The 26,054-nt window shown below is 40.3% G+C and overlaps 2 protein-coding genes across 20 annotated transcripts in view; both read right to left on the bottom strand.

Moving 5' to 3' along the window:
- TMEM150C (transmembrane protein 150C) overlaps positions 1-26,054 on the bottom strand; it is a 319,396-nt gene that overhangs the window by 253,463 nt on the left and 39,879 nt on the right. The window lies entirely within an intron of this gene.
- Positions 13,921-26,054, bottom strand: part of SEC31A (SEC31 homolog A, COPII coat complex component) — a 77,733-nt gene continuing 65,599 nt past the window's right edge. For all 19 annotated transcript variants that reach the window (XM_084882516.1, XM_084882498.1, XM_084882513.1 and 16 more), the window contains 5 exons: positions 24,718-24,776; positions 22,818-23,081; positions 20,246-20,365; positions 15,605-15,676; positions 13,921-14,495 (listed from right to left, as the gene is read on the bottom strand). In XM_084882516.1, coding sequence (XP_084738642.1) covers positions 14,316-14,495; positions 15,605-15,676; positions 20,246-20,365; positions 22,818-23,081; positions 24,718-24,776 — 695 coding nt within the window. In that variant the 3' untranslated portion in view covers positions 13,921-14,315. The remainder of the gene's footprint in view (positions 14,496-15,604; positions 15,677-20,245; positions 20,366-22,817; positions 23,082-24,717; positions 24,777-26,054) is intronic.

Genomic DNA, 26,054 nt, shown 5'->3' with positions numbered 1-26,054 from the left:
ACTGGAGATACAAGGATGTAAAAATCAATAAAATATATTTAAAAGAAAAAGAAAATATAGGCTCTAGCGAGAAAGTAAAGAGAAAGAAAAGATCTATTCTTAAAGTTGGAGATTTGTAAAGATCCTCACATCTGTGCTTTTCTTAAGAAAATTTAGATTTTGGCTACAGAAGCTACAGTTTTGGTATACAAAAACTTGGGTTTGAATGTGGCCCTGCCACTACAATTTAACAAGTCTCTGTGATTTGGAGTCGGTAACAGTCTTTTTTATCTTCAGTTTCATCCCGTGTCATCTAGGAATTAAGACAGATCTATGCTGGGAATTCCTCTCTGTGCAATTTGCAGTGATGCTGCTAGTCTGATGGGAACAGAGCTTGCTACACTGTTTGGTCCCTAGCAGCTGCTGAATAATGTGGGTATTTAATTGCTTTTTTAAATCATCCTAGAGAGAGAGACTCAGTGCAGTTATGAAACCTGACCAGGAAGCCAGGGTACACCTGGAAGTCCCAGAATGGAAAAACAAGCATACCTGGGTGGGCTGGAGGGACTGAAAGAACGAATTCTAGCAGCACCTGGGAACTGTGAGATAAAATCACCTGCTCTGCTATGCGCTCCTCTGGCAAAGGAAGGGATGTGCTTTGAGGCTCTTACATAGTTAAGGGGAGAGGGAGGATGCAGCCAGGGCAATTTTAAACATAAGCAATCTGTGTGCTCTGGGGGATAAGAAAACCACTCATAGGCCTTAGATTAGATTGCAGGGGCGCATATAGTTGGGAAGTTAGCCTCTAAGATTGAGATATAGCAACATCTGGGTTTAGTAGAACATTCGTCTTTTCAGCTTCCTTCAGGCACAGGAGAGCTGGCTTCCCCTTTTCTGTACTAAACAGATTGGAAAAATCTCCCATTAAAATTTTATAGCAGCCGAAAGCGGTTTGGCTCAGTGTATAGAGCAGAGGTTCCCAAACTTGTTTGTGCCGTAGAACCCTTGCCATGTTTTTCGGTTTTGGGTAGACCCCCTACTTACCTGATATTGATTTTTTTGTAAATTTCTAACTGTAGTGAAGTTTAGTGTTAAAATTTAATAAAAAATAATGTACCTACTTTTCTCCGGCATTCTCAAACAAAATAACACTGATTCACTATAATTTGTATGATAAACTACCAGTTTATATTTTTTTAAATATTTTCTCAGCACTTTCCTATTCAAGATTCAGGAAATGAATGAACGTATTTTTCTCACATTCATATTTATAGAGTGACGAATTGAACAAGTCGGTGCAAGTTCGCGAAGCTTTGAGACAAAAATTGGCAAGAATGTTTACTGCGCGTATGCTTGTAACAAGATGATACTGGTATATCATTATGTGCAGGTTTTTATCCTACAACTTACACAATTTTATAAACATATATAATAAATTTTTTACTTCATAGGTACTTTTATAAATAATTTATATGTTTTTATATTATAAGATAATATGATGTAAGTAAATAGGTACTATCAGTGTATGTTGAGATCCACTATCGTGGACCCCCATTTTCATTTCATGGACCCCCAAATTTTTTTTTCGCTGACGTAGACCCCTTGCAGGTTGTCATAGACCCCTGGGGGTCGATATAGACCACTTTGGGAATCACTGGTATAGAGCATCGGCCTGCGGACTGAAAGGTCCCAGGTTCGATTCTGGTCAAGGGCACATCCCCAGTGGGGGGTGTGCAGGAGGCAGCTGATCGATGTTTTTTTCTCATCAATGTTTCTAACTCTCTATCCCTCTCTCTTCCTCTCTGTAAAATATCAATTATATATATATATATATATATATATATATATATATATATATATATATATAATCTTTTAATATATATATATATATATATATATATATATATATATATATATATATATATATATATATATTTTAAAAGATTTTATAGCAGTGGGCAAGGAGTGACCGGTTCTTCTAAAGTGAATGCTTCTTGGGCTTTGGGTGTGAAGATAGGGGTTTTATTGCTTAAGGCCCTTCCCACATTTCCTGACCACTCTTTAATACAGTGCTCCAATTTGGCAGGACACTGGACATGAGGGATGGCCAGATTAGCAGGCCTTTGTTTTCTAATTCATAGTTAAGAGGGTCTGTGTAATGAAAAACCTCCTGAAGTACTGCAGCCAACCCAAACCTGTCTTTCCCGCCAGTGATATGCTGCCCTTTGCTGTCCAGGGTATCTTCAGTTTGAAAATGTAGTATCTCTGTATTGTGCCTCCTCTAGAAGCCAAGCATGAGCTCAGCTCCACACACAGGAGTATATGACTGTGCTCATGAGACTCGAGGTCCAGTAGGGGAGGCAGATCAAAATTTAAAAAAATTAGCTGAAACCGGTTTGGCTCAGTGGATGGAGCGTCAGTCTGTGGACTGGAGGGTCCCAGGTTTGATTCCGGTCAGGGGCATGTGCATTGGTTGTGGGCACATCCCTAGGAGGGGGTGTGCAAGAGGCAGCTGTTCCATGTTTCTAGCTCTCTTTCCCTCTCCCTTCCTCTCTGTGAGAAATCAATAATTTATTTATTTATTTATTTATTTATTTATTTATTTATTTATTTTTAAATCACTCTAAGAAGAGTATGACACAAATGCTAGAGAAGGCTATGGAGCAGGGGTCCTCAAACTTTTTAAAGTGGGGGCCAGATCACGGTCCCTCAGAGAGCTGGAGGGCCGGACTATATGAACTACTAATTTCTACTGTAACACCTCGGCTGCGCTCACTGCCCAAAAAACCTGGCGGGCCGGATCAGACTCCTCTGCGGGCCGCATGTGGCCCGCGGGCCGTAGTTTGAAGACCCCTGCGAGGAATCACTAACCATGGGTTCAAGGCCCAGTCATGGCAAGTGAACATTTTTAATATCTAGACCCCATCTCTCTTTGACCAACATCTGTCTATCTAGAACAAGGTCTACAAACCAAACTCTTCCCCACTCTCTCTCTCTCCCTGCTCCCAATTCCCAGCTCTCTGGAATAAATGAGCAATCCCTATTATTGTGACAGAAGAAAGGGAGTATTGACAAGGTTTTCACCCACATCTCTTCCAGCTCTCCAGTTCCCCTCCCCCCAGCAACACCCACCCATTTTCTTTTAAAGAGTTATTTTGGTTTCCAAGGACAGATAAATGTAGAGAAGCTCCTATTTCTTTCCCAGCATTAGCGGCTGTTATTTTTTCTGTCTCAGTGACCTCTTTCTCTTCCCGCTGTGTCAATTACCACAGGCTGCTCTTAAAAGGCAAAGGCCCCTGTTGCTCTCTAGCAGGGAGGGGGCATTTGTAAGTAGAGTTCAGGAATGTCAAAAGGGTGACCTAGATTTGAAGCACGGGAGGAGAAACCAGTCCATTTGAGTACCCCATATAATCAAATGTAGGCTGTTCTTGATGTGGGGAACAGGTGTATCAAAGGAAAGGTTAATTTCATAAAAATATGTATGATTACGGAGGGAACCACTACTTAAGGACCTCAAGGCCAAGCAAATACATTGGTTCTAAGTCCTGACATTACAAACTGTTTCTTTGATGCCTGCCTACTCATTTTTAGTCAAAGAAAATGCTGCACCGACTTTTCTCTAGATTAGAAAAGAATTTAACTCTACAAAAGATACCCAAATATAAATAGGCCTGAATTCTTTCATCTTTCTTCAAGGGTTTGGTGCTTATCCAACTTTGTTTTCAATTCCTTCTGAGGACATGTAGGTAACATACAAAGGTCTATGGGGTAGGTATATGGGTCACAGGCTTCCAGAACGGGAAATGAGATTAGAGGCCATCTAGTCCTAAACTCTCATTGTTGTGTGTGTTTTTTTACCTTCTCATTTTTCAGATGGGAAAATGGAGGCAGAAAGACGTGACATGATTTGACTAACAGTACATGGCAGTGAAGACACTAAAACCCAGCTCCTTAACTGACAGGTGCCCCTCATAATGATGTAATTTATAGCCTTGGGATAAAATGGGCTTCCTATTAGCACTTTCCTGTTAACACCAAGGCTTCCCTCCAGTCCCGAGCCCTGCCTGGCACTGTCACTCCCCTGCTGTCATCTACAGGAGAGACTGAGCTGTGTTGGCCCCTCTTCTCCCCTCTTCTCTAAACTGCACCCTGTCCTTTGGGGGAACCTCCATGTGGTTCTGCTGAGGCTTAAAATCACTATTTTCTCACCAGGTAGGGTGGGCACACAGGCTGGGAAGCCAGTCCTGGTACCCTACATCTCTGAGCACAGAACTCCATCAGGGAGTAGGCACAAGATGCAAACAGAGACAGTCGGAGTTGTCTTTGTGAGCAGTATCTGCATATTGTGAGAGGTTTTCTCTTTTCTTTGTATATCATAGGCCACAGAGATGGAAGCTTTGGGCTGCCAGAGGCTATCTTTCCTACTGTGTAAAAAGAACCTGCCTAAAAAGTAACGAACAGGCAATGCTCAAAAAATATACCCATCTATATATACATAAAAGCCTAATATGCAAAGTGTCTCCTCAGGAGTTCGATCGCTTGCTATGACTTGCGCTGACCACCAGGGGATTGGTGCAGAATGAAGGTAGGCCCTGGCTGGCAGTCAGCAATCACTAAGGACCCTACAAGTGCATGAATTTTGTGCACTGGGTAGCTCTAATTTATAATAAACACATTCCCCTTTTATGGGAAATGCCAGGTCTTTGCAGGCTAATAGTAAGGGGTTAGAAAAGCAGTCAGAAAGCAAAACTCAGGTTTTTGCTACAGTCACAGTTACGTTGGCCTTTGGAAAAATCAGAGTTTGTGCAAAAAACGATGTGCTCCGTAGGCAGACTGTGGGTTCGAATCCAGATTCTATTGCTCATCAGCTGTGCCAGCAACTGTAATTAAGAGCTTAGCTCCCTGGATTGATGTGAGGACTGAATGAGCGAGCTAAGGACCTAGCTCAGTGCCCAGCTCCAGGAAACGTTAGATCCCTTCAGTGTGTCCACGCAGTACTCTTTGTGAACTGGGCTTCAGCCTGTTAAAACTGATTTGTTCTCTCCCCAAGACTCCTTAAGGCAAAAACGACGGCCAGAGAAGGCCATCTGGTATTTGGAGATATATCCAGAGGGAAAGGACATTACTTTTAGTTCACTTTTAGGAGATGGTTGCTTTCCTCCTTTCTTACTGAAATGTTTTAATTATTCAATTCCATCACACATTCTGGTCACCCTGGTGTGGAAAGTTCCTTTAAGGGACAAAGTACAAGATGAAAAATTATTTCATCATTAACCAAATCACAGTTACTGGTCTTTTTTTTTTTTTTTTAATTGGTTTCAGAGTGGAAGGGAGAGGGATATAGATAGAAACATCATGATGAGAGACAATCATCAATCCACTGCCTCCTCCTCCTACTGGGGATCAAAGCCACAACCTGGGCATGTGCCCTGACCAGGAATCAAACCATGACACTCAGGCACTGAGCCACACCAGCCATGGTCCCTTCAAGGCTCCCTTAAATTATATATTACTAGAGGCCTGGTGCACGAAATTCGTGCACTGGGGGGGGAGGAGGGGGAAGGTTGTCCCTCAGCCTAGCCTGCACCCTCTCCAATCTGAGACCCCTCTAGGGATTTCCGACTGCCCGTTTAGGCCTAAACGGGCAGTCGGACATCCCTCTCACACTACAGGATTGCTGGCTCCCAACTGCTCGCCTGCCTGCCTTCCTGATTGCCCCTAACCGCTTCTGCCTGCCAGCCTGATCAACCCCTAACCACTTTCCTGCCAGCCTGATTGATGCCTAACTGCTCCCCTGCCAGCCTGTTTGCCCCTAACTGCCCTTCCCTGTAGGCCTGGTCACCCCTAACTACCCTCCCCTGCAGGCCTGGGTACCCCCCAACTGCCTTTCCCTACAGGCCCAGTCGCCCCCAACTTTTCTCCTCTGCCAGCCTGGTCACCTCTAACTGCCCTCCCCTACAGGCTTGATCACCCCCAACTGCCCTCCCTTGCAGGCCTGGTCCCTCCCAACATTCCCCCCACCCTGCTGGCCTGATCACCCCCACCTGCCTTTCCTTGCAGACCTGATCCCTTCCGACTGGCCTCCCTTGCTGGCCATCTTATGGCAGCCATCTTGTGTCCACATGGGGGCATCCATCTTGTATGTTGGAGTGATGGTCAATTTGCATATTACTCTTTTATTAGATAATTACTTTTATTACTTTTACTTTCCTCCTATTACTCCTATTAATTTCCTCTTCTATCTAAATTTGAATCCATTTTACATTGCTTACCTGGAAACACATCTGTTTAGACATGAAGTCTCTACTGAACTGCGTAAAGCACTTTATATTTACTAGGGTAAAGGAAGCAATTTAATAACAATTCTAGGATGCTACTCTATAGAGCTGGGAAATGTCATAGCCTTTATAGGTATAAAAGAGATCATGGTAGGTGACTGAGACACTGGTTTCCTTAGGTTTAACTTCATATGTAAGAACTAAAAAGCCAACAAGCTCATGCATCTTTTTTTATTTGTTAATCCTCACCTGAGGATATTTTTTCCATTGATTTTTAGAGAGTGGAAGGGAAGGAAGAGGCAGTGGGGAGGGAAGGGAGAGGAAGAGAGAGGAAGAGAGAGGAGGGAGGAGAGAGAGAGAGAGAGAGAGAGAGAGAGAGAGAGAGAGAGAGAGAGAGAGAAACATTGATGTGGTTAACTCCCACACATGCCCGACCAGGGCTAGGGATGGAAACAGCAATCCAAGTATGTGCCCTCGACCAGGAACCGAATCTGCAACCCTTCAGTGCACAGGCTGGTACTGTAACCACTTAATCACACTGGCCAGAGTAAGCTCATGTATCTTTTTGAAACAGGGAGGGTTCTTCTATTTCACAAGGTTTCTGATAACACCACCTTCTCCTATTTGCAGAGTGTGAGCCCACTGATACACAAAAGGTTGTGAATTGGGAAATTGTAAGGTAGCAGTAACAAAAGCAGAGACAGGCCTACCTGGTGAACAATAGACTCATGGGCTTATGGAGTGTCAGCCAAAAAACAAATTCAGATTCAACAGGGAGTGCAGCTCCATTAAAGTAAAGAATGCAGGCATTATTGAGTAATGATGTCTGTACAGTCATTCTAGGTTTTTCAGACATACGTTGTTTGCTAAGTAAATACATTAACAGTCCTCTGGAAACATAAATCCAGAATGCAAAAAACATACGCCAGTTAAACCAAAGTACATTTCCTTTTATTTGATTTTATTACCTTTTTAAGATCTACTCCAACCACTTAAAACCACATATTCTCCCCCCCCCCACACACACACACACACAAAACCAACAAAAACAACACACAAAAAACCAAACCTCACACATCTTATACCTCCCAGAGGAAGGGGTGGGGGGCGGGAGAGAAAGGCAAAAACCTGGAAATTAAAGAATATGGTTCAACTTCATTCAGGCTTATATGCCCACTATGTAATCTGAGTCTGAGACTTGTATGGCTACCAAAGCCCTGAGCAGAACAGATGCTACAGAAATGTAGGTAAGACAGCAGTGTACCAGAAACAGAGAAAATATAAAGCTGATTAGATTGCTTTTTCTTGGAATCTAGTTTGGTTGAAAGATTTGGGGCATTTATCCCTAAGATCAGAGTTAAGTGTTTCTGTGCATACTGGTAAAATTTCGGAACACTGCCACCACAGAGTGGAAGGACAGAATGAGAATGGGGAGCACACATGCATATAGATGTGCACATGGATGTGGACACACTATTTGCTGAATCTTCATGACAATTCCAAATGAAGCCTCCACTGTGGCAGAGGAGTCCACAGGCAGCCTTGCAGCCATTCTTAGGCAAATCCGAATGTGGTTCAGGAAACAAGTGGTTGTCAGAAAAGTGTCACCTGGTCATTGCCTCTCCCTTTATCCTTCAGGCAGGTGACAGCCAGGGGACTATGGTTGCCAGGAATTCCACTGCATCCTTCTGTCCCCCAGGATACATGGGGATTTTCTGAATTCAAAGGAATATGTAGGCTCATTGGACTCCCAGCAGTCAGGGGTAGAGCAGTTATTTTCAAGTTTATCCTCATACCACATAGTCAAATGAACTACCTCTATCAGCTTTATGTATCTCTTTACACATAAAGATTCTCAGTTGGGGTATCCATCCCATCCAGCTCAAAGGGCCTGTGAAGAGTGGAAGTTCGGGTACAATATAAGAACACCCCCACTGCTGTGCTACATCTCCTGGCCAATACTCAGCCCCATTTACCAGCCTCCCTTCCACTTCCCTTCCCTTATTTTAAAATTAAGTAGGTTAAAAAAATTAAAAGCACAAAACATAAGCACAACTGAACAAACTTGGGATTCAGAAAGAATGGCTGCATGAACTAATGGTAAGAGTAGAGCTATAATTTTCCCAAACAGCAATTGGTTGTATCACCACCAGATCTTTACGTAGGCACAGCTTTAGACAAGAGGAGTTGTGTTGTACAGGTTACACTGTACTGCCTTAGGAGTTGAAAACACTCATTTATATGGATTTTTTTCTCTATTTAAAAAATGCTATGACAGTTTTTTTACTTCTCTTTAGGAAAACAAAATACTCTTCCCACAATTCCCCATTATCTTCATCTTTTAGAGACAAAACAATATTTGGACTTCAGCTCTTCTTACCTCCATCCATTTATATGAAACGTCTCACATTTATAAGCATGTGGAGGAATGTCTCCACAGTAGAAAAATAACATAGTGCTGCATTGAAAAAGGAGATAACAGCTGCTCAGCTGTCAGTTGCAAAGTTTTTCACTCATACCTGGAAACTCTTTGGGGTTAGCCAGGGTTCCACTGCCCCCTGCTCTTTGGGGAATTTGGTGTTTTTGTTTGGAAAATGCTGCTAATTATGCCACTGTCATGTCATGCAGCCATACCATAAATCCTAGCTATAAAGGAAGTGAAAGAAATTACTAGAGGCCAGCCTGCTATTCAGAGGGTCTCAGGCTGACAACCACACCTGAGGATCAGGTCCAGAAGGTCACGTTGCCACTTGAGTGAGTTACAGGAGTAACTCAGACTACCAAACTCCCAGGAGACTCAGGGCAGCCTATTAAGAGGCTGACAGAAATTTCTTTCTGGACTTAAATCTCAAAGTTATCAGTACTTTTTAAAAATTGGATGAACAAATTTTAAATATAAAATAGACACTTCAATCTTAAAATTCAAACAGAATACTGAAAACATCTATAATAATAAAAGCATAATATGCAAATCAACCAAACAGCCAAACAGGGGAACGACCATCTAGACAACCTTCCAGACGAAGCTGGGGCTGTGAAGGCCTCCTCTTGCATGAATTCTGTGCATCGGGCATCTAGTCTATATACACTGAGTGGCCAGATTATTGTGACCACCCCATCAGTACTTCGTTGGACCATCTTTTGCCTTCAATACTGCAGCAATTCTTCTTGGCATTGACTCCACAAGATGTGGAAAGGTGATGTGAGGAATCTGACACCATGCCTGATGAATAGCACTGTCCAGTTCTGTGAGATTGGATGGTTGTAAAACCAGCTGCCTGATGGCTCTTTTAACTTCATCCTACAAATGCTCAATTTGATTGAGATGTGGTGATGGTGGGGGCCACCTAAGCAAGGTAAAGTCTCCCTCATGTTCTTGAAACCATTCCTGCACAATATAAGCACCGAGGCATGGTGCCTTGTCTTGTTGGAAGAAGCCATCTCCATTGGGATATGCCATCAACATGAAAGGATGAACTTGATCAGCAACAATACTTAGGTATGTTGTGCTATCCCCACATGAATTAAAGGGCCCAAATCATGCCAGGAAAACATGCCTCAAACCATAACGATGCCCCCACCAGCTTGACGCATTGTATTCATGCATCTGGGGTGCATGCTTTCATGCTATTTCCACCAAATTCTCACTCTGCCATCATGCATGATGCAACTGGAAATGTGATTCATCAGACATGATTTTTTTTCCAATGTTCAACTGTCCAATCCTTGTGTTCCTGTGCAAATTGGAGATGTTTTATTTTGGTAACTGCAGACAGCAATGGTGTTCGAACAGGCCTTCTGCTTCCATATCCCTTACGATGCAGTGTACAGCTAATTTGCCTACAAATGTCAAGTGGTCATAATAATCTACCCACTCAGTGTATATATAAAGAGGTAATATGCAAATTGTTCGAGACGCCATAGTGTCACAAATACTGAAGAGGTTCTGCACGCAGGTGGGTGGGCGGGGACTGTGTGCGCGGTGAGGCAAGCCACGGATGGTGCAGGCCCAGAGAAGAGGGCCTGCCAGCCACAGCACGCTGGTGGTTCCGCCTCTGTGCGTGAGCTGCAGAGGAAATACCTTTTCTGATCACTGATTGGCTAAGATCCCTGTACACCACTCTGTTCTTGGTAACTGGGGTAATAAGAATCCAGGAAAGTGATCGAGGGTTTTTCCACCTCACTCCTGGAGGAAAAAACGAAGGTCTGCTGCTGGAGGGGCTAAGAAATGTCATATCCTGCCCTACCGGTTTGGCTCAGTGGATAGAGCCTTGGCCTGCCAACTACAGAGTCCAGGTTTGATTCTGGTCAAGGGCATGTACCTAGGTTGCAGGCTCCTCCCTAGTCGGGGCCCAAGTCAGAGCTCATGTAGGAGGCAACCAATTGAAGTGTCCTTCTCACATTGATGTTTCTCTCTGTCTTTCCCTCTCTCTTCCACACTCTCTAAAAAATCAATGGAAACATTTCTTCAGGTGAGGATAGAAAAAAAAATAAAAATAAATAAAGGTCAGGAAAGAAACCAAGATGGCGGCATAGGTGAACACCTATATTGTTGCCTCACACAACAATTTCAAAACTACAACTAAAAGACAAAGCAGACATCACCCACAACCACTGGAAAGCTGGCTGAATGGAAGTTCTACAACTAGAAGGAAAAAGAAAAGGACACTGAGACTTAGGAGTGGTGGAGGGCACAGAGACGTGCACGCCTGAGAGGAAGGACTGGGCGGCTGGATACACGGCTGTCTTGCTCATTCCGAAGGGAAACAGGACCTCCCAACTGCACTACACTCCCGTTCCGGGCGAGACTTTGGGTATCCACACTCATTTGGGGAGAAACTGGACTGTCTGGCAATGGGCAAACCTCGAGAGCAGCTTTCTCTCAGAGGTGCATGCAACCATTGCCGCAGGACACTGAGACCAAGCCTCTTAGGGTGGGACTAATGGGGAACCAAGGCTGCCTGCTCCACCCTGAGATCCCGCCCCATCCAAACTGAGCACAGAAGCTCTCCCAGTATAGACACAGCTGATCCTCACAGCCAATTGGCTTAGAGGTCAACTCCGCCCAGTGATACCAACAACAATCAAGGCTTAACTACAAGACTGTGCACACAGCCCATCTCAGGTAACTGGGGAGGCTGAGCCACTGGGACCAAAGGACACCTTGCACACAAAGCCACTCCATCAACTCAGGGAAGCAGCTAAAGTGCTGAGACAAAGAGGCAGATCCCAAATGAAAGAAATGGAGGAATGCAGAAGACTGGACACAGTTTAAAACCACATTTATAAGGTTACTAAAGAATCTGCTAAAAACCTCTGAGGAACTTAGTGAGACCTTTAAAGATCTTAATGAGAATGCCAAAAAAAAAAAAAAAAAAAAAAAAAAAAGGGAAAAGGATGAGTCAGAAATTAAGCATACACTGTCTGAAATAAAGAATATACAGAAATTCAACAGTAGATCAAAGGTCCCTAAGAATCAAACCAAAGATTTGAAACATGAGGAAGCAAAAAACACCCAACCAGGAAAACAAAAAGAAAAAAAAAATCCAAAAATATGAAGATAGTATAAGGAGCCTATGGGACAACTTTAAGTGTACCAACATCTCAATTATCGGGGTTCCAGAAGAAGAGAGCGAGCAAAATATTAAAAACCTATTAGAAGAAATAATGACAGAAAACTTTCCCTACCTGGTGAAAGAAATAGATTTACAAGTCCAGGAAGCTCAAAGAACCCCAAACAATAGGAATCCAAAGAGGACCACACCAAGACACATCATAATTAAAATGCCAAGAGCGCTGAAGCTGGTTTGGCTCAGTAGAAGAGCGTCGGCCTGGGGACTGAAGGGTCCCGGGTTCGATTCTGGTCAAGGGCATGTACATTGGTTGCAGGCACATCCCCAGTGAGGGGTGTGCAGGAGGCAACTGGTCAATGTTTCTCTCTCATCGACGTTTCTAACTCTCTATCCCTCTCAATTCCTTTCTGTGTAAAATCAATAAAATATATTTAAGGAAAAAAAAAAAAAGATAAAATGCCAAGGGCAAAAGACAAAGAGAGAATCTTGAAAGCAGCAAGAAAAAAAACAGTTAGTTACTTATAAACAAGTACCCATACAACTGTCAGCTGATTCCTCAACAGAAACTATGCAGGCCAGAAGCGAGTGGCAAGAAATATTCAAAGTGATGAACAGCAAGAACCTACAACCAAGATTACTCTACCCAGCAAAGCTATCATTTAGAATTGAAGGTAAGATAAAGAGCTTCACAGACAAGAAAAAAAAACTAAAGGAGTTCATCAATAACAAACCACTATTACATGAAATAATGAAGGGTATTCTTTAAGTGGAAGAAGAAAAAAGTAAAGATAAAAATTACGAACAACAAATACATGTCTATCAACAAGTGAATCTAAAAATCAAGTGAATGAAAAATCTGATGAACAGAATAAACTGGTGAATATAATAGAATCAGGGGCATAGAAAGGGAGTGGACTGACAATTCTCAGGGGAAAGGGTGTCTGAGGGGTTCGGGAAGAGATTGGACAAAAATATTACACATATGAAGACAGTGGCAGGGGATAAGGGCATGGGGTGGGGTGGGGAATCAAGTGGAGGGGGAACTATGGGAGAAAAAGAGGAACTTATGTAATAATCTGAACAATAATGATTTATTTTTTAAAAAAGGTCATATCCTATGAAAGAGGCATGTTGGAAATACCTAAAGAAAGTTGTCATTTTTTCACGTAAAGGGACTGGACTCGTGTTGATGAGGATACCTTGGCAGCTATGGTGGCTGGCAATGGCAGCAGCAGCAGGGTGATGGGGATGGCACCTTCCCCTGATCAGCCTGGTTGCCTCCAGCAGAGGGAGGCCAGACTGCAGCTTAGGCCGGCTCCCTAGGTAGGACATCAGAAGGAATCCTGTGGGGGCTCCCAGACTGTGAGAGGGGGCAGGCTGGGCTGAGGGACCACCCCCAGTGCATGAATTTTTGTGCACTGGGCCGCTTGTCTATATAAATAAAAGCCTAAGCCATGGTTATGGCGGACCAACCAGAACGATTGGTTGCTATGACGTGCACTGATCACCATGGGGCAGACACTAGAAACTGCCCCTGGTGGTCAGAGCACTCCCACAGGGGCAGTGTGGCTCAGCCAGAAGATGGGCTCATGGCTAGCGAGCTCAGTGGTGGTGGCAGGAGCCTCTCCTACCGCTGCGGCAGTGCTGAGGAATAGCGAGCTGAGTGGTAAGGAGCCTGCTGCTAAGAAGCAGTGAGCTGAGCGGTAAGGAGCGAGTGGGCAGATGGTAAAAAGCAAAGGATCCCACATTGCAAGCGGCTTAGGCCCAATCCCCCTAAGCCGGCAGATCATCCCTCGAGGGGCGCTGTCCAGGCTGAGGGAACCCCCCACCCCGCTCCCGCCAGTGCACATATTTCGTGTACTGGGCCTCTAGTTTATTAATAAAGCTCAATGCATTCTACAGAGTGAAAATGCTCAGTTGTTTCCTAATAGATACTAACTAGTGATCCCACTTTTCATTAATATTTGCTAAAATAAAATCTATGTAACAGGGTCTAAATTTAATTATTTGTTCAGGACCAGAATGAAACCAGACACACACAAAAATGATTAAAGCAAACTGAGCTGCTGTTTAAAAAAAGACTACTAACATTTAAAATAAGATTACACACTTTAATCTGATTGACACAGAGGAAGTAGGGAGGACATGAAAGAACTTAGCTTTAGCTCTGCTTTATACATAACCAGATGCTCCTTTTCCAAAAATACAGTAAGGGTTTTAAAACCACATTTTATCAGAATATATCAGGAAAACATACTATGTGTAATTCAAGAAATACGCTATTTGCATAAGAAAATCATTATGTGCAATAAAAGACTAAAACAAAACAAAGCACCGGGGTTTGGAGCAGTTTTAAGGTGAGTATCTCTACAGAAAGAGTGTAAATGCTATGGAAACATGCTAATGAGGATTGGTCCGTATTTTATCATTTTAAAACATGTTTCTTTGGAAGATGGCAATATTGGCTGGGAGTGAAGCTGTCTTTTTAGACACCCAGTTTATTGGCCTGGGTGAGGACAACTTTGAGAACTGGCATGAAAGCAGAGGTCTCGCTGAAGTTGCTGGTGCTGACTATATGGGTGTGGATGGTTAAGCCTTCGGAGTAGTTCCGTGTTTCAATGCTCCTTGCAATGTTGTGTAAGCCATTGATGATTGTGGGTGAAAGCTGAAATAAAGATGGAACCAAGAGAAGTAATTAAATTAGGGGAGAATTCCCATGAGATCCTCTACAGACATTAAACCATGATATTAAAAGGAACTTAATATAAACATTATAAAAATATATAAACCATTTAGCACTTCTAGAAACAGTTTTTTAGACCAAGCAATACTTAAGTTATAAAACAGAACCATGAAAAAATGGTATGTAAGGAAATAATTAATTTATGAATTAAACATGTATGATAAGCCAGACATTTGTTATAAGAAATGCCAGATTTTCTCCCCATGCTGAAATGCTAAGGTCTCTCTCTACTTAAGAGTTTTGATTCTTTAATTATTTTAGAAATAGACTCACACCTTAAAAAAAAAAATTCTTAATCATGATATCTTAAAGACCCATTTTATTCCTAAATCTTGTCTAGAGATCCTGAACTTCTGATCTATTTCATGTAGTAGGGCAAAATTCCTCACGAGGTACTAAATTTTTCTACTCTTAATTGCTTTTCAGAATCCTGTCATCTCTTAAAAGCATAAAGCATAAAGTTTTTTTTCATTACTTGGGTTACAAGTCCACACTTTTGAGTGAAGACTTTATTTTGGATCAGTCCAAGGATCAACCACAGAACTACCACTGTTTATAGCAACTTTCTTTAATTTGGTTCTCATGAGATAAATGATTATGCTGAAATGTAAAAATATAAAGAAGTTCCAGAGTTATTATTTTTCTGACCTAGTGCTTTCATTAATAAAGCCAAGCTATTCTAAAAAGGAATGGAGAGGTGGGGACAAGAGACCAGAAAGACTGCCTTTTTTCCTACTGTTGGTTATCTTCATAGTTACAGCACATTAACCTGTTCCTCTGTAGCTATGTGTGACTTCACCTTTGTGTAATAGGTGTGCTAGAAGAAAAGGATCAGGTTTGGTCTCTGAAAAACTAAGTATCTTCCCACTCTGATTTCTTTGTTCAAGGGACATATAAAACAAACAGAAGGCCAATTATCTTAACAAGACAGTTTGTCCCCAAGCACACTACAGCAAGTGCTGATCAGATGCTTATTTTAGCTACTGGGAATAAATGACTATCATAAATCCTTCTTTCCCCCACAAACTTACTGTCTGTTCCCTAAGTTTATCATACAGAAACTCCAAGCGTTTGTTGGCATCATCTAGCTTCCTTTTGGTTTGCTGCAGGAGAAGAAAAACAGATACGTTATATTTGAACATTAACTTTTATCCAAAAAAACTGTCCTATCTCATTTCACTAAATCTTACTTTCATGATGTTGAATAGCTTCATTTTATAAAGAAAGGGAGGCAACTATGCTGACAAACTTGATCAGGTTATTAGAACAGAGGTAAGTAATTCCCTAATGGGAGGAAGATGAGAGGATGAGCCTCTTCCCTCCAGTGCACAGAGTACTGCTGGATTTCAGGTGGACTGCAAGCTCACTGGACAAGGTGTGTGCATGTACAGGTGCACTATATTCACAAGCAAGAGACAGGGCCATCTGAAGGTAGTAATGGGTCAGTGTACTACAGAAAAGGGTGTCTAAGTACAGTTATAAATTATGGGTGCTAGAAAGAAAACATATAAGTGAACTAAGATCTTCTTTTAACTTTCCAAAAATGTTAGGTATGCACTTAGTTATTTGGTAATCCTGCCTCTTTCTGAGCCTTTAGAATATCAATAAAAAAAAAAAAATTATCATCTGGTAACTTAAGGCTACAAAGAGGGAAGTAGTAAAATTAGTTCTTAAGTTAAGGTTATTCCCCCACCCCACCCTATTATTACAAGTACAGTGAGAGAAAACTACTCTAAAATCAAAATGGCCATAGCCAATTTGGCTCAGTGGATAGAGCATCAGCCTGTGAACTGAAGGGTCCCCAGTTCCATTCCAGCCAAGAGCACATGCCTAGATTGTGGGTAGATTCTCAGTAGGGTGCATACAGGAGGCAGTCAATCAATGATGCTCTCTTATCATTGATGTTTCTAACTCTCTTTCCCTCTCCTTTCCTCTCTGAAATCAATAAAATATATTTATATATAAAAAAACAATCAAAATGAAGGACAAAATTAAATTATTTTAATGATCTATATTATGCAACAACTTTACCAGGTGTACCAGTTAATAACGCGGAATTTTTTCAATAGATCGAGTTCACATATGTTGATATATATGCAATTTGATATGTATGCTATTTTGTTGTATGGACAGCTAGTTTCAAAATATCATATGTCAAATTTGCTGAAGGTGTTAACATAATATTTTTATGCTTAAAAGTGTCAAATTTCATGCCCAAAATAGAGCATTTGCAGGAAGTTTTAATTCATTATTTTATTTTGAAGAAAAGTATTACTGAAAGTTATTGTATACTTCAGGAAGCTTATGGTGAACATGCTCCATCTCAAGATACCTGTGAACGCTGGTTGAAATGCTTTAAAAGTGATGATCTTAATGTGAAAGACAAAGAATGTCCAGGTCAACCAAAAAAGTTGAAAGACCAACAATTATAAGTATTGGATGAAGATGCATGTCAAACTCAAAAACAACTTGCAGAAAGATTAAACATTGCTCAGCAAACAATTTCTGATCTTTTACAAGCAATGGGAAAAATTTTAAAGGAAGGAAAATGGGTGCCACATCAACTGAACAAAAGACAAATGGAAAACCAAAAAGTCATCAGTAAAATGTTGCTTCAATGGCACGAAAAGTCTTTTTTGTATCGAATTGTGACTGGCAATGAAAAGTGGATTTATTTTGAGAATCCTAAATGCACAAAATCATGGGTTGATCCAGGTCAACTATCAACATCGACTGCAAGGCCAAATAGCTTTGGAAAGAAGACAATGCTCTGCATTTGGTGGGATAAGGAAGGTGTGGTGTATGCTGAGCTTCTAAAACCAGGTGAAACCGTTAATACTGACTGCTACTGACAACAAATAATCAAGTTGAACCACATTTTGATCGTGAAACAAATGACAAGAATGGGCCAGAAGACACGGCAAAGTAATTTTGCTTCATGATAACTCACCATCACACACTTCAAAACCAGTTAAAGACATGTTAAAAGATCTTTCCTGGGAAGTATTAACCCACCCGCCGTATTCATCAGACCTTGCTCCTTCATGTTACCACTTGTTCCAATTGATGGCACATGCACTTTCTGAGCAGCATTTCAAAACTTATGAAGTGGAAAATTAGGTCTCTGAATGGTTTGCCTCAAAAAAAGAAAAGTTCTATTGGGACGGTATCCACAAATTACCTAAAGTTGGGGGAAACGTGCAGCTAGCGATGAACATTACTTTGAATAAGGCACTTTTGATGTTTCTCTTGAAATTATCTTGTTTTCTCTGATTACAAAATCTGCATTATTAACCAGTACATCTAGTAGACCTGACACTGTTCTTCAAAATTTACTGAATGCCTACTATGTGCCATGCTGGGACACAGACTTATGTCTCAGGGAGCTCATATTCTTTTGGGTAGGAAAATATACTAAATAAACAATATGTTCTATGCCAGATGGTGATGAGTGCCGTAAAGAAAAGTTAACAGGGTGAGGGGGCTGGAGGTGTTGGAGTGGGGTGGTAAAGAAAGGCTGATGGCTAATGGGACATTGGAGCAGAGCCTGGAACAAGTGAGGAGTGAGCCATGCAGTTTTGTGGGGGAAGAGGTCCTGGCAGAAGGAGGAACAAGCAGAGTCCCTGATGTTGAGATGCTCTCGTTATATGTGAGGAAAGAATGTCAGCATGTCAGAAGAGGAGACAGGAAGAGATGAAACCACTGAGAATAACATCACAAACTAAGTTGTGCTGCAAAATTCTTTTGTGTTGTTTGGACATAATGAAAGTGAAAATAGGAATAAAGCCATACTATAAAAATGGTCCCAACTACCCTTGGCCAGTGTAGCTCAGCTGGTTGGAGCACTGTCCCATGCATTAGAAGGTCACGGTTTCAATTCCGAGTCAGGGCAAATACCTTGGTTGCAAGATCGATCTCCAGTTGGGGCATGTTGGAGAGGTAACTGATCAATATGTCTCACATCCATGTTTCCTTCTCTTTCTCTCTCCCCCTTCTATCCTCTCTAAAATCCAATTTTAAAAAAAGGTTCCAACTATTGATTGAAATGGACTTGTGTGCAGGGGAACCTTTCTAGTCCCTGTTCAAAGTTAATCTCACATAGCCCAAGGGGGAAGAGGCATGGGTAGCTGGGCAAGTGAGGATAGTAGAACTTCTCCCCAACTAGTTACAAAAATTATTGGAATAGTTTGTCATTTTTGGTTCTCTTCTGCCTAAGGCTTCTGTGGACCCAGAAGGAAGATGGCATGGTGAACTAGAAGAAGTTACTAGGCTGGGCCATAAACTCTGTGTCCTCCCAACCTCTCTATACTAATTCATGCCTGAAGGAGGACTGGAGTTTTCCCACATATTTTATAGGGAAGCTTCTGTTTTTGAATTACTGTGGCCTGTTATTTAGAGGTGTGCATAGCGGATAGTGTTTACCTGGCTATCAGCCTCACCTGCCTCTCTGTACTAGCTTAGTCAGTTGGTTAGAGGTCATCCAGTGCACTGAAGGGTCACTGGTTCAATTCTCAGTCAAGGCACATAAGTAGGTTGCAAGGTTTGATCCCATTAGGGAAAGAATGGGAGGCAACACATCAACGTGGTTTTTGTCTCTCTCTCTCTTCCTTTTCCCTCCTCTCTTTAGAATTACTGAAAAGTATGTCCTCAGGTAAGAACTTAAAAAAAAATCAGACACTAGGTTTACATTAAACCTTCCCTGCCTCTGCTTTCCTAACACTTTGAGTTCAGGGAATAGCTTTCCAAAAGACCAGCAGAAGGCTGCACACATTAATACTCAATGTTGATGAAACAACAAATTCCAGAAGCTGTTTTTCAAGCAGACAAGTGGCCAGTGGCTAAGTAAGTCTATTCAATGTTGGTTGGCAGAAAATGAAATTTCATCTAAAACAAAACTGGCATTGTGGAGTTTTTGTTGTTGCCAATCCACAGGCATCCTTTAAGTAAACGAAATAAAATGAGTTGGCTTTAACTATGAATATGACTCCAATATCTACAACATTTAATTATTTTTTAAGATCTTTGCAGTTATATATAAGATTACCTACTTTTAAAATCTTCGATGTAAACTGGGAAAGAGATCCAAGTCTGAATTTCCTGCATACCACTACTCTGTTCTATTGATGTGCCAAGCGTGAGGTTTGCTGATGAGAAGCAGTACACACAGTGGTTGAGAGCATAACTTCTGGAGCCAGCTTTGGTTTGAATGCTGGCTCGGACCTTGGTTGTTACTTACTCCTTTTTTGCCTTAATCTCCTCACCTATAGAATGAAGTTGATAATTCTACCCACCATGGGGGATTAAATAAATATATATAAAAAGTATTTAAATACATTTATATGTGTGTGTGTGTGTGTATAAACACACACACACACGTGTGTGTATATATATACATATATATAGCTTGATATATATACACATATATATAGCTTGATATATACATATATATCATATAGCTTGATATGTGTGTGTGTGTGTGTGTGTGTGTGTGTATATATATATATATATATATATATATATATATATATATCAAGCTATGGTAAGTGCTACTAGTTTTATTATTTTTTTGTAGAAACTTTTAAAATATATCTTGTAAGATGTTAAGCACTAATTATAGAAAAATGTAATAAAGGCTTATTTTAATTAGGCAAAATATGAGAAGAAATACATACAGGATCTGTGGCTGAAGAGAGGCAGCGCTGAATAAGATCCTCAAATGTGGTCTTTAGAATGAGGTGCTCATCTGGAATAGGTTTCTTGGTAATTTTTTCTGTGGGTAAAGCCTGCACATGCTGAAAGAAATATATCACAAAATGAGTAGAAATGACCAGAAATTACCTGTACACACAAAGCCCTGAAACTCTGCGATACAGAGAAACCAATTATCTTATAGACAGGCTATTCAAAACTAAATGGAATTTAATATATGAAATCACTGAGATGAGTAAAAATGAAAATCAGATATACAGAAGACACAGCTACTCCTCCTACAGCTTTGATTCTTAAAAACAGGATTGGATATAAAGTATGTAATTAATTTTAGAACACATATTGATCACTATTGTATATTAACCAATGAGAAGTGGAGCTGTGCCAGTAAGAAATAAAAAGAACAAGGCATTTAAAAAGCTGGCCAATTAGAGCAGCTATTTATTCATTTTTATTTATCCTGGCATTTTTCTATTCTTTGGTTTACTTTTAGAGGTTGAAATTGGGCTACTAACCAACTGTAAGATTAAGCCAAAGGTTAGGATAGAAAAGACAGTGATGTTACTGTGTATAAAAATGGAAAAACAAAGAAGGAATGTATAAGTTTTAAAATTTTTGATATATTACTTAATTCATTCAAAAAATACTAGGCAATTATGGCCCAGGCACTAGTTATGTATTAATGAGCCAATACAGAAATGATCTCAGCCCTCGGGAGTTTACAGGCTAATGAAAGAGAAAGAAAGTTTAAAAATGTCATAAGTACATGGAAAATAGCAACTGCGGTAAGGCAACAGACAATACAACTGAAATTTAATTAAGGGAAGGCCCTCTTCAGGGATTAGAAGGATAAGCAGGAGGAAAGCAGTTATATGGGTGAGGGTGGGGAAAAGAGTGTTTCCAGACTGAGGAAGAACATGTACAAAGGCAGGATCAGGACACAAGGGGACGACAAGGAGACCAGTGTTGCTAGAGCAGAGAAGCAGGAGGCATGCGTATGAACTGAGTCCTTACAGACAAGTGAAATATTTTGGGTTTTATCCTGAGAACAATGGGAAGCTGTAATGTTTTAAGCAAACAGGAGATAAGACCAGATTAGAGTTGGGTAAAGTAAAAGCTGGCAGACCAATTTGAGGCTCCTGCATTGTTTAAGACTGGAGGTAAAGGTAGCGTGGATCAAACTGGAAATGTTGAGAAGAAGGTAGTTGAGAGAGATTTGGGGATAGATTTGAAAAAGAGGTTAGAAGAAAAAGAATATTAACAGCTCTCCCTTTCAATGGTAACTAAGGTTCTAGTCTAGATGAGTGGAGCATGAGCACTCACATCTAAACAAAAGTGAGTGGCTGAGTAGTTTCCCAAACTAACATAGACTTGTAATCATAAAAAAAAAAATTAACAACACATATTTATAACTTATGTTCTTGTGGAAAAAAGCAAGTCCTCTTACCTCCATCAAAATACTGGTTTTTATAATGCAACTTTTAATATTTAGAAGTTTCTTAGGCAGAACTCTCTTAATAAAAAAGCATATTTGTACAATAGAGATACAATCGTTATAAATTTGACTTCAATGAGTCAAAGACAAAAACAGAAGCACTAGTTTTATACTTGGGCAGGAATTTGTTCATCTTATGTTAAACTTTGGCCCAGGCTCTTTACTTTTCATGAACAGATCAAAAAGTTTATCTTTGTATGTCTAAATCAGTTATATGTAAATGTAATAATTTTTCAACATCTAAAACTCTATCATCCTAGCTGGTTTTACCCAATGGATAAAGCGTCGACCTGTGGACTGAAGGGTCCCAGGTTTGATTTCTGTCAAGGTTGTAGGTTCCCTGGACCTGGTCAGGGTGCATGTGGGAGGCAACCTATCGATGAGGCTCTTCACATCAATATTTCTCTCTTTCTTCCTCTCCCTTCCACTCTCTCTAAAAATCAATGGGGGGGAAAAAAGGGGCAAAGAATAAATAAATAAATAAATAAACAAATAAATAAATGGAATAATATCCTGAAGTGAGGATTACTAAAAATAAAAATAAATAAAATCCTGCCAACCAGCAGTTTGTATGTGAAAAGCAAATATAAATTTAGATCTCCATTCAAAATAAGGCTCTATATAATGAGTTCTTATACATACATAAGAAAAGATATAACTCATTACATTTTTATTTTACAATTTAAAGGGATACACCTTTGAAAACAGATTCTGCTTAACCACTTTGAAGGCAAATATGGATTAAACTGAAATTGTGCCTACTAATTAGGTATACTGAAATTACTAAATTACTGGAAACACACTAGCAAATATACAAGCCTCTTCTAGAAAGTTTGTATATGGCCATGAAATTGAAAAATAATATACATACATAACTAATCTTTTAAAAAGTATTACTATTTTTTATTCAGTTTGTCTAAATTGAAACCAAATTTGCATGCTCATTAATAAAGGTATAGCCATAAAAGTTAACACATTAAGAAAAAGTTTACTGAAATAGAGCCCTCTCCTGTTCCACTTCCAGAGATTTTTACTGTTACCTGGATGGTATTTCCAATAGGACCTCCTGGGGCACCTTCAATATTGGGCTTTGAGAAAGATGGTGGCATGCCTGGTTGACCAAGGGGTTGCTGTAAGCCCTGGAAGGAGGGCTGGCCACCTGGAAGATGTGGCTGGGAGAATGAAGCTTGGTTTGACAGTGGACCTGGAGCTGAAGGTTGTTGCAGCATCTGTGACTGGGAGTCACCCATGGGGTTCATGATTGGTGATGTGATGGGAACAGGAGGCATAAAGTTTTCTGGCATCTTTTAAAAGATCATAATAGAAGACAAAAATAAAAAAAAATGATAGCAACATTTCCTCATATTTAGATAAGGCAGTTAAACTATTCCATGATTTAAAAACATTTAAATAGAATATTTTCAAATGAAATTTTATGCGGAAGTTTAGAGTAAAACAAAAGTAGAGATAATCTAGCTAAGAGGGTTGAAGAGCTCAAACCTAGACCTCCCAGTTTCCCCATTTGATCCCATATTTTCTCCCATAGTGAAGAACCAAAACCATGGTGTTTTTTAAAGAGGATGTCAAAGTCTGGAGAATTTTATCTAATAATACTGGATTCAGATATGCCAAATGTTTGTGTTTAATATGACTGCAATGTAGCCCTAATCAGTTTGACTCAGTAGATAGAGCGTCAACCTGAGGACTCAAAGGTCCCTGGTTCAGCTCCGGTCAAGGACACATACCTCAGTTGCAGGTTTGATTCCTGTCCCTGATCACGGCGCGTGTGAGAGGCAACCAATTGATGTGTCTCTCTCATATTGATGTTTCTCTCTCTGTGTGTGTCCCTCCTTCCCTTCCATTCTCTCTAAAAATAAATGGAAAATTATCCTTGGATGGGAATAAATAAATATTGCAAGGTAATACCCTTCTCCTACATCAGTAAGTGGATATTGCCTGTCATAATCACACAAAGAGTAGATTAAGTTTCTGATTATAACTAAATTTTGGGTTTTCTTGCTGATTTATTGCCTCCCAATTTTATGTTATGGCCTCTTATTACTATACTAGAGGCCCAATGCACAAAATTTGTGAAGGAGGTGAAGGGGGATGCTCCTTAGCCCAGCCTGCATCCTCTTCAATATGGGATCCCTCTCACAATCCAGGACTGCTGGCTCCCAACCACTCAGCTGCCTGCCTGATTGCCCCTTAACCAGTCCCTGCCAGCCTGATAAATGCCTATCTGCTCCCCTGCCAGTCCGATTGCCCCTAATTGCCCTCCCCTGCCGGCTTAGTCATCCCCACTGCCCTCCCTGCAGGCCTGGTCACACCCAACTGCCCCGCCCCCCTGCTGGCCATCTTGTGTCCACATGGGGGCAGCCACCTTTGACCACATCTTGTATGTTGAAGTGATGGTCAATTTGCATATTAACCACTTTATTAGATAGGATTGGGGGAAAGAGATCACTAGGAGGAAAAAGAAGAAAATGGCTTGGGGAGAAAGAAGAAAAATATCTTGTGCTCTAAAAGCTCAACAGAGTCTGATATCTAAACAATGCTCAGCTATAAGGATATTTCTTCATTCACATTGCATGTGACAGACAAAATATTTACCAAATCCATGATTACTTTTGAAGCCCTAAAACCAAAGTATCTCCTAAAAAAATTTGAGAAGCCTGAAATTTTGTTTCTTACTCTTTGAAAGAGATCTGTTGGTAATTTATATTTTGCCTCCTCAAAGAGGTTTATTCATAGCACTATACTGTTTCCTGCTGTCTTCCCTTTCCTTATCAATTCAAACATGTAAGCTGAAATACACTTTAAATGTATCAATCAGTAAGCTTTGCCTTTAGAAGGATCAGTGAAGTGTGGTGTGCTCCGTGTGGCTATATGATTCACAGACCATCTGTAGGCAACTGGACAGGTAACTTTTTCTAGTACCTTCTTCTTCTTGGGTACTCTGTTCAAAGCTGGAGGATCATTCCAACCATTCTGAGGACCTATAACAGATAACAGAGGACATTTTCCTTTAGAAACCTGAAAAGAAGAAAACTAGATTGTATCCATTATAGAATACATTCAAATTCTGCCTAATCCTAAAATAACTGTCACAAAAGTTTTATCAGCTGAGGATCACTGTGTAACCCTGGATTCTGAAACTCATTACCTCTAAAAATCACAAGGCAATGGCTTAATAGACAAGATACCCTGCCACTGAAATGAAAGAGCTATGCTAAACAGTGAAGTATTTACATCTATATTGGTGAAGTATTTACATCTATATTGGTGTATAACCAAGATCTGTTAACAATTCTCGATAAAGAAAAAATAAATGACTACAGTCCGCTTTAATATCTTGATATTCAATATACAAAAAAAGAATAAAAGTACTAATCTCCTATTTCCCAAAAGAGCAATTCAATATTAGCAGATGATCCACATGGTAGAAACACTTTTTTTTATTTTTATTTTTTTTTTTAATTTTTTTTTATAAAGAGAGCCCAACTATGCAACAGCAATACTTTTTATCTTTGCCTTAGGATTACTTACTAAGTAGAAAAGGACATTCAAATATCTGAGATTATAATTCTTTTAATGCTACCACCCAAATTCCATGCTGGAAGCAAATATAAAATTAAACTACTGTCAACTTTAAAAAATTTCCTCTTTAAAAAAACAAAACAAAAAAAAAACACCTGTTGCCAGGCTGGTATGACTCGTGGTTGAGTGCCGACCTATGAACCAGGAGTTAACAATTCAATTCCCGGTCAGGGCTGGTTCAGAATTCAATTCCCGGTCAGGGCACATGCCAGGTTATGGGCTCAATCCTCAGTGGGGGTTGTGAAGGAGGCAGCCAATCAATGATTCTCTCTCAGCACTGATGTGTCTATCTCTCTCCCTCTCACTTCCTCTCTGAAGTCAATAAAAATTTACATTTTTAAAAACACACCAGTCAAAAAAACTAGTGACAGAAAAAGTGGAAAAAACCCCAAAAACAAAACCAACACATCTGTCATCTTAAAATGAGAAATGGATATAAGTAGCAGAATTCATTAACTATCCTAAATGCTAATATCTTTAAAGAAAAGAGGAATAAAACAAACTAGAAATAAAACAGAGTAATTTCCAAATCACAATATAATCATGTTACAGTTCATCCAGTTTTGTATATATGTAAATGTAAAGACAAAAATTACTCTTTTAATAAATTATTCTTTCAGAATTCTAACTTGTTTTATTGATATCCTTGACATTAAACCACAAAATTGCTTAGCAAA

This window comes from Pipistrellus hanaki (assembly GCF_964339955.1).
Source record: "Pipistrellus hanaki genome assembly, chromosome: 1".
Lineage (NCBI taxonomy): Eukaryota > Metazoa > Chordata > Mammalia > Chiroptera > Vespertilionidae > Pipistrellus > Pipistrellus hanaki.
The sequence above is the reverse complement of the archived record's forward strand: the minus strand, read 5'-3'. Positions and strand labels throughout refer to the sequence as shown.